The 9,458-nt window shown below is 44.8% G+C and overlaps 1 protein-coding gene across 4 annotated transcripts; it reads left to right on the plus strand.

The window, feature by feature from the left end:
* The first annotated feature begins 692 nt into the window (after window positions 1-692).
* Window positions 693-6,341, plus strand: LOC123452802 (protein MALE DISCOVERER 2-like). Of its 4 annotated transcripts, none has more exons than XM_045129520.1 (9): window positions 793-918; window positions 1,097-1,188; window positions 1,280-1,400; window positions 1,504-1,591; window positions 3,636-3,749; window positions 4,472-4,770; window positions 4,875-5,065; window positions 5,296-5,428; window positions 5,552-6,341. In XM_045129520.1, the coding sequence occupies exons 3-9, from the start codon at window positions 1,307-1,309 to the stop codon at window positions 6,133-6,135; spliced, it is 1,503 nt and encodes a 500-aa protein (XP_044985455.1). In that variant the 5' UTR covers window positions 793-918; window positions 1,097-1,188; window positions 1,280-1,306; the 3' UTR covers window positions 6,136-6,341. The 4 variants fall into 4 exon arrangements, with proteins under 4 accessions (XP_044985454.1, XP_044985455.1, XP_044985456.1 ...); XM_045129521.1 differs by having other exon boundaries at window positions 1,100-1,188; XM_045129522.1 differs by having other exon boundaries at window positions 911-1,034; window positions 1,131-1,188.
* Window positions 6,342-9,458: the final 3,117 nt, after the last annotated feature.

The following is a 9,458-nucleotide window of genomic DNA, read 5'->3' on the forward strand; positions in this document are numbered from 1 at the left end:
CGAGGTATAGGTGTTGGCAGAATCATGCATGTGCGTGATGCAGCGTCCACTAAAGTGGAGACCTGCATCGAAGCACTCAAGTCACCATTTGGATGTGGAATGACACATATTATTCATTGAATCGGATTGCGAGAACCTCATCCGACCATTGCAAAGCACTGGTCGAGACTTGGCGTCAGAAGAAGCCTCTATATGGAAGTAGGCGTGTTGATTCATATGGATTTTATTAATGTTCTGCCTTTGTTTACTCCATATATCTGTAATAAAACAGCACAAGCCCTATCAACATTGGGATGTAATGACCAGTAACTTCGTCGTGTGTGGCCCGAGGGTGTGTCAGATGATGTATTTATACTCACGGCGAGTGATCTAGCTGGGCATGTTGTGTAATGGAACATGTGGTTTCACATTTCCTAAAAAAACATGTTGTTCCATTAAAAAAATAATTCTTGTGACGGTACCAACGCACCGGGGTTTAAATCTTAAAGTTGACACGAATGCTAGCATATTTTTAGATTTATTTGATGCTCTAAACCACTACAAGATGTATGCAACGACTTCATCAGGCGTCGTTTAAAGAAAGGAAAACAATGATTTGATTCCTGTGAAAATCGCTGCGCAATTTCAGGGCAAACATAAAAAGAGTTCAGAAGGGCAAGTTCAGGGAGGGAAATTTCCACCATCCTAGCTGGCTGGCCTCAAACAAACAGGCAGGCAGGCAGACATCCACGCCTGCGTGCAATCCACCCCGAAAGTACACTCCCGTTCCAATATTCCGCGTCCTGGACTGACTTGTGCTCCGACCTCTTCTTTCTCCTCCTCGCCTTCTCGGCCCCTCCCAACTCATCCCGTTCCCAGCACACTGCCCGCGCCTGCATCCTCTTCTTTCGATTCCCCTCCTTTTAGCCTTCTTTGCAGGTACAAGACCATCCTAGCTTCTTCCTGCCACTCCTCTCCTTCTCTGCATTCCGCGAGCGCATTCCCCCCTCCTGGATTTCTTGCTCTCGAGATACAGATCCGCGAGGGTTGGATAGGTGGATTCTTTACTTGCTCCTTCCAAAATCTCACTCTGCTCCGCCTGTTCCACTTACCTTAGCAGCGGAGGCACTTTGCCCGATTCGTTTCTTCAGGCGGCATGGAACGGCGTGTGCTCCTCCCACGGTGCCAAAGATTTCAGCAGCTTTAGGTGCTAGTATATCTACAAGTTGGAATCTTTGCCTTCCTTTTTATCGTCTCCCGTTCTGCTTTTTACTGTCTTTTATTTACTACCGTCTGGCAGAGCTACCTGGACTCCATTGGGGGCGGAATGGAGGTCTGGAGCATCAGAGCGGCGCAGCTCTTGCTCTTCTTCTTCCTCTTTCCTGAGAGGCATGGGTCTTGTGCCGCCCTCGGAGAAGAAGGTGAGATTGATTTCCCATGTGTTGCGATTAGGAAGTGGTCATGGTGGTGTTTGTTCAAGTGGAACAGTGGTTGACCATCTATGTGTCTATCTTGGTGCTCCAGGGCGAGCCATGAGTTTCAGACAAGAGCGCCCAAGTGGATCGTTATGGAATTTGGGAGAGAAGAAGGCGTTTGGCGCAGCGGCGACGTCGTAAGTCGGCCTGATCTGTTCATGTTCTTGTAGGATCAAATTCATGGTGAACTGATTGTTACCGATTGTGTGAATAAATACCCTTTTCTATTTTATTTTTCTCGTGAAGATGTCAATCATTTGCAAGTAGTTATCCTGTATGTGTCGTTAGTCATGATTAAGTTACTCATGGAACAAGTCCTATTTTGATTTCAAGCGGTACATGATATTGCCCGCCGTTGTCTTTTTTTATTTGTAGCATCATGGATTTATAAGTCAAAGGGGTCTAGAAGAAGCCATGACTACTAGAGAATATGCAGGACAGCTAGCTGTCTTTCACTCTTTCTAGAGGAAGCTATGATTTTGTCTCTGGAATATTTAGGATATGTGTGTGGAAGAAGGTTTTGACTTCTAATTCTAAGCATTTCTTGATGCGTCCCCTTTTTCTGACAATATCCAAAAGTATTACCTTCATGGATCAATTCCTTCAGGTCTAGGGAAAATAGTACTTACTTCTGTCAGTCAATTGCATCTGGAGCAGTAGATACGTAATAGTTAAATTTCTGTGCTTGATTTAAAAAAAAAAAAGGAGGATTCCCTCCGGCCTCTGCAGCCACTTTATTAAAAAAAACAAGTAATGTCCAAAGTGTCAACCAAGCTCCAAATAGGTGACAACAAAATAAGGAGTAAATCAAAAATATGCCACAACCGGTAAATATAGGCCTAGATGCCTAACCATCTATCCTATTACTGGACCGCCATCCAAACCGGCTGTAGATATCCCGAGCTACCATCTCCCACCGGAAGGACCCAGTAACCAAAGGCTCCCTGGTCTCCGCAGGAGTGAGTAACGACCATGTACGGATCAGCGCCGCTGCCCTGTAGAGTACCTGCAAGAAATTTATATTTGATAATCTGTTAAAGGTGATGTCATTCCGGCAGTTCCATATAGCCCAGAAAAAAGCACATACTTCTATACGAATATGTCTGGCAATAGAAACGTCGACCCCATCTAGCCACGTCCCAAATAACGTGTCAATGCTATCCGGCGGTGTAATACTGAATGCTATGCGGACAGTCTGCCATAAGATTTTTGCAAGTGGACATTGGAGAAAAAAGTGTTTGATAGTCTCGTCATGGTCACAGAAAGAACATCGTTTACTTCCCTCCCAATTTCGTTTCGCCAAATTGTCTCTAGTAAGGATCACCTTCTTGTGGACAAACCACATAAAGATTTTGATGCGCAACGGCACTTTCACCTTCCAGATATAGTTTGAGTTAGGCAAAGTCATAGTATCAATGAGACTCAAATGAGACTCAAGTACATCGACTTGACAGTAAAGATGCCAGAAGTTTTTAGCTTCCAGTGAAGCCTATCGGTCTCCTCTGATAGCTGGACATCCATAAGTCTATCGATTAAGTGTAACCATGCCTCCCATCTAGGCCCTATTAAAGCTCTCCGGAATTGGATATTTAGAGGGTTAGACTGTAATATTGTGGCAACGTAAGCTTCTTTACGTTGCACTATATTATAAAGGGATGGATACCGTGTGGCTAGTGGCATCTCTCCCATCCACGTATCCTCCCAGAATCTCGTAGCCTTACCATCTCCAATGATAAATCTGGCTCTGTGGAAAAAGTCCAGTTTCATTTTCATCAAGCCTTTCCAGAGAGGAGAATCGTTAGGCCTCACGGTGATCTGAGCTAAGGTTTTGGACTGTAGGTATTTATTACGCAGAATTTGTACTCACATGCCCTCTGTCTCCATAGATAGTCTGAACAGCCACTTGCTTAGCAAACATCTGTTCTTTACCTCTAAATTTTCAATCCCCAAACCTCCCTGATCTTTAGGTCAACAGATAACATACCATGTAGTAAGTCTGTATTTCTGCTTAACTTCATCACTCTGCCAAAAAAAATCGTGATCTATAAAAGTCCAGACTTTTCCGTACCCCTACCGGTACCTCAAAGGAGGACAAAAAAAATTCTGTGCTTGATACATAATCTTTTTTTCTTACATTATGGGCTTGATACGTAATCTAAAGCCATGTGTTGATCTTTGCAGATTAGTCAAGGGAAACCCATCAACTGAAATTCCTAACGAGTTGCAAGAGCGTATCATGATTTCAGAGGTTCTAACTGATGGAAGGCAACAATCATGCAGAAAATGTTTTACAAAGTCAGTCTTCTTCTTTGTATACCAGCTTCCCTTTTGTAAGAATTTTTGAGTGAGTAAGATGGTCATAACTTCTAAAGTAAAACCGACATGACACAAGCAGTTGAAAATCAAAATACTCTCTTTCAGTTTAACCGATAATCTTGACTTGACTTTTGACTAGTTAAACCTTATAATCTTTTCTCTTTCAGTTTAACCGACAATCTTGACTTAACTAGTTAAATCTTATAATCTTTTCCCCGGAAAATAAAATAAAAATAAAAAAAACTCACACTCTTTGACCACCAATACTAGTTGAGTTATTATAGTGAATCAGCGGTAAGCTGTTACTGTTAGATTTACCATTACATAATGTTTTGATCACGTACACTTTCATAACGTTTTAGAAATATATTACTACTACAAAACAAACAATAATGATTTAACATTGGAGATTGTGTGTCCAATAAATAGAAACAGATGTAGTAATCCGTTCTTTATTGAAAAACTTATTGTGGCCCCTTGAAAATACATGTTCATTTACACAAAAAATAGGTTCAAAGGCAAACACCAAACGTAAGTACATGACAGCTGTTGTACAAGGGGTGTGTAACCTGCATGTTACATAGTAAAACTTAAGCATTGATATGTTAAAGGCTTGAAACATGGAGAATATCCCGATATGCTAACTGTGGACTACAAGTTTACCAATCATGCTCTTCAATTTATGTTCATGTTTTATGCAGAACCACACAGAGTAACACCCTGAGGCAACTCCTACAGGCAAACCAAGGCTCAGCACCTTCGCCTTCGCCTTCGCCTACTGATCCTCCCATGTCTGTGCCGCCATCGTATTCGCAACCTGAAACCAACGAGTCTTCTGTGCCTCACTGGGCTATATACGCATTGTGCATCAGTGGAGCGCTTGGCCTTGTGGTTATAGCCTCTATCGTGTACCTACTCCTCTCCCATAGAAAGAAGGATAATACTGTCATTCCATGGGCTACCGGGCTGAGTGGACAGCTAAGGAAAGCCTTCGTCACAGGTCAGTATCCTAATACCTGAAGCTAAAATGCCATATTACATCATCTGAAATGTGTGCTACAGATTGAACCTGGAGATGTTGAGTGTGCTTTACCTCGTGGGCAGGTGTTCCTTCTTTAGGAAGGGCTGAACTTGAGACGGCGTGTGAGAATTTCAGCAATGTGATCGGTACTGTGTCTGACAATGCATTGTATAAGGGAACTCTATCAAGTGGAGTTGAAATAGCTGTTGCCTCCAGTCCAGTTAAGTCTGCCAAAGAATGGTCAGATCGGTCTGAGGAGCAATTTAGGAACAAGGTAAATAACTGATTGGAGAAACTATAACGATGCTTGATTTTTTTTCAGCTTGCGTAGTATTGCATAGAAGGGGAGCCTTGGCGCAGTTGTAAAGCTGTTTGCCCTGTGACCTGGTTCTCAAAGTGGTCGGACCCTGCCGCAAGTGGGACTGTGGGAGCTACGTGCACTTTTGCGTAGTACTGCACAACAATGTTGTGCTGTCTGTGTCTGACCAACTATTCCTCTTTCAGATCTCTGTGTTATCCAAGGTGAACCACAAGAACTTCATGAACCTACTTGGTTACTGCACATGCGACGATCCGTTCACCCGGATGATGGTGTTTGAGTACGCTCCATGCGGTTCCCTCTTCGAGCATTTGCACGGTGAGTGTCCTAGCTGCACTGCACATCGATCAGTGTCTGAAATACCTTCCATATGCTGTTCTTGCTTCTGTCAGTTCTCTCTCAGAAACAACGAGGCTCATCCAGTTCATGTTTTTCATGCAGTCAGGGAAGCAGAGCACCTGGACTGGCCTACCCGTCTGCGCATCATCATGGGAGTAACATACTGCCTGGAGCACATGAACCAGCTAGACCCTCCCGTCACCCCGAGAGCCCTAAACTCCTCGTCCATCTACCTGACCGAGGACTACGCGGCCAAGTTCTCGGACACCGAGTTCTGGAAGGACGACGAGTCAGACGCGGCGCAGACGCGATCCGCAGGCCACGACAGCATCGTCTACAAGTTCGGGATACTGCTGCTCGAGGTGATCTCCGGCCGGCTGCCCTTCTCCGAGGACCACGGCCTGCTCGTCCTCTGGGCTTCCAGCTACCTGGACGGCAAGCGGCCGATCGGGTCGATGGCCGACCCGGTGCTCAGGGCGTCGTCGCCGGTGCCCGAAGAGGACCTGGCGGCGCTGTGTGACGTCGTGAGGCTGTGCATAAACCGCGAGGCGGCCAAGAGGCCGTCCATGGGCGAGGTCGCCGGGCTGATGAAGGGCGCCGTCAGGCTGTCGCCGGAGCAGACTACCCCGAGGAATAACCCGCTGTGGTGGGCTGAGCTCGAGATTATGTCCACGGGATCCTCCTGAAATGGCATACGTATAAGGGGAGGATAATTATACATACTGTACTTGCTAGATTTTGCATTTTAGTTTCTTCTTCGTTACTTTTTTGTATGATATGGTACACTTCTTTTGGTTTAAATTTGTTTTTGTCCTTGGATCATTGTGATCCTGCATATTTCTAAAAGTTGAAAGGAATAGTAATTATCAGTGTTGACGTACATTTGTAAAAATTCTGTTGAGTATGTGTATTGGGCTACAGTTAGACTTGGAACACAACACGTCGAGGTTAGGTGTTTGAGACAGACACGTGTAACTTTAGAGTAACAAAATAGACTAGATATAGTTTTGTAGGCTAAGACAGAAATCAAGAAAGGGAGGGTCAGGGTGTCGGTGTGGGCGTGTGGGGGTTATGGTTGATCTGTATTATGTGATTTGGTAGACGTTGGTAATCATGCCTCGGGATTTGTCACGATGATGAACCTCGTTAACAAAACATCGCGTGTCCTGTCTACTTTTCTGCAATGATAAATTTGGGCTTTTCTAACTGTATTTGCATTTCTATTATTTCTCATGTATCCCTAAGGAAACATCTGATTAATAGTTTAATACATGTAGCATACATAAACAATGCTCCATATTCCACCATCGTCAAAGTTGATAACGAAAGTTTTCATTAGCCCGTTCTCTGCATCATGAGATGCATATGGCTTAAGTTATTACACGGCTGAGTACAAAGTTTGCAAACAATGGTCTTGCCAAAAATGTGGAAAATAACGAACTCTCAAACTACTCCAACGGACATGCTAAACATAACCACTCTAAATATTGAGGAGGCTATCACTAGCACACCACTCAAACTGAATCCTATGAAAAGAAAAATCCATGGATTGCAATCCTACAAATTTAAAAATATATCAGGCGCAAGATAAAAACTTCTGCAATGTCGACCGCAGCCGATTTGTTCGTTTCCGAAACACCCTTAGCTCTTGCGAGCTCAAGGAGATCCACCTCCAGAATCCGAAGCTCACTTGAAGTAATGAGAGAAATAACCCGACGCTTAGTAAACTTGACAGTTTGTTTTGCAATGAGGAATGGGACATCGAATTTGCCAACCAAATTATGAATGTTCTTTCCTCCTCGCTATCAGATCATTGTCCGTTGTTCCTTGCTTGTGACGACGGCCCCAAGAAACCCAAGTCCTTTCGGTTTGAGAACCATTGGATCAAGATGCCGGGATTTCAAAAGACGACCCTTGGAATGAAAATTGTAGCCACTTTGAGCCCTACCAAAGGCTTCTCCACAAACTAAAAAAGTACTAGTCAAAGATGTTAAACCATCATATGTTAGTTGACACGGAGGAGATAACTTGGGCTACATAATATAAAATCTGCCACGGCTGGGTTGGTAGCGCTAGGATCTGTTGTAACCGTAGCTAGCTGTCATCTCTATCTTCTTTCTAGTATCCCAAGTTGTAATCCTCTCCAACTACCTGTATGCATATCAGAGACAAGCCCCTGCTATATAACACGAAGGCTCGGCTCTCAACAGAGCACGACGCTCACCACAAATTCCACATGGCATACAGAGCCAAGTCTCTTTCATCATATCCAACTTTCAATCTTCACCCAAGAGCTTTGCCATGTCCTCCGCCAGCGCGTCCTAGAACGGCCTTAGTGGTCAGATCACGGAGAGGCTCACCTGGAGCAACTACGTAATCTATTCACGCCCTAGCTCCGAGGTGCACGATTCTTTGGCTACGCTCATGGAACCGTGCTGGAACCCGTCCCGGTGGTCTTCACCAAAACAAAGATGGTAAGGAAGAAACGTCACCAAACCCTCTCCATGAGGCCTGGGTCAGGGAGGACCAACATGTACTCGTATATTTGCTTAACAATCTGACGAAAAGGTCCCGGTGCACGTAACTTCAATTGCCCATGCACGATCTCTAGACTGTACTTGCAAACATGTCCTCATCGCAGTCCATCGCCCGTGTCAACAACGTGCATATCGCCCTGATGAATGCACAGAAGGGGTAGCAGTCAACGGCGGCCTACTTCGCGTACATGTGTCGTCTTGCCGATGAGCTCGCCGCCGTGCAAAAACCAATCAAGGATGATGAGATGGTGTCTTACATCGTTGTCGGGCTGGACATGGAGTACCAGCCGCTCGTGTCTGCTCTCGACGCGTGCACCACACGAGTCTCCCTCGAAGATATCTTTGCCATGATGAGCAATTTTGATGAGAGAGTGGCTCTCTTCCACGGCCCGGTCAACGGCGGTGGCTTCAAGTCCTCCGCCAACAGAGCTTGTGGCTGCGGCGACGGCTCCTCAAGGTACCATGGCCCATCGTGGAACAAGGGCAAGAACAGCCCTAACCGCCGCAGTGGCGGCGGCAACATCGGGCGACCCTCGTCCAACAACAACAGGGGTCGAGGGAACAACTGCAACAACAACGTCCTGAGCGGTTCGCTGCGAGATCTACGGCAAGATGGGACACTCTGTCAAAGATTGTTGGTATAGGTTTGAAGAGGACGAGGACTCATCTCAAGATGAGAAAGTAGCCGGCGGAGCAGAAGCGTGTATGTAGTCAACACCAATTGGTACGCCGACAGTGGTGCTACCAACCACACCACTAGTGAGTTGGAGAAGGTAACAATGAGGGAGAAGTATCAAGGCCAAGAGCAGATCCACACCGCAAAGGGAGCATGTATGAGGATTCAACATGTTGGTCATTCAGTTATAAATACCCCTCATCGAAAATTGCATCTTAGAAAAAAATTGCATGTTCCTAGTGCATCTATGAATATCCTATCCGTTCATCGCATTGCCATTGACAACAATGTTTACCTTGAATTTCACATGTTTTTCTTTTTGATCAAGGATCAGGTCACGAAGAAAACTCTCTATCGAGGTAGATGCGTTCGAGGACTTTACCCGTTGATTCCCAAGCTTGGGAGACCCAATAAAAGAGCATATGGTGTCACCAAATTATCTTCACCTAGGTGGCGCGATCGATTAGGACATGCATCTTTTCATTTAGTAGAACGAGTGCTTAGGAAAAATAAGCTCCCGTATGTTGATGAGCGTAATATTGAAACAATTTGTGATTCTTGTCAAAAGACTAAAAGTCATCAATTACCCTATCCCATATATACTAGTGTTTCTACCAAACCTTTGCAGCTCATCTTTTCTGATGTTTGGGGTCCCGGCCCTAGTTCTGTTGGTAGACATACCTATTATGTGAGCTTCATTGATGACTATAGCAAATATTCTTGGATCTATCTTCTCAAGAATAGATCCGACGTTTTTCAAGTCTTTCACAATTTTCAAGCACTCATTTTTATAGTA

Source organism: Hordeum vulgare, chromosome 5H (genome assembly GCF_904849725.1).
Source record: "Hordeum vulgare subsp. vulgare chromosome 5H, MorexV3_pseudomolecules_assembly, whole genome shotgun sequence".
Classification (NCBI taxonomy): domain Eukaryota; kingdom Viridiplantae; phylum Streptophyta; class Magnoliopsida; order Poales; family Poaceae; genus Hordeum; species Hordeum vulgare.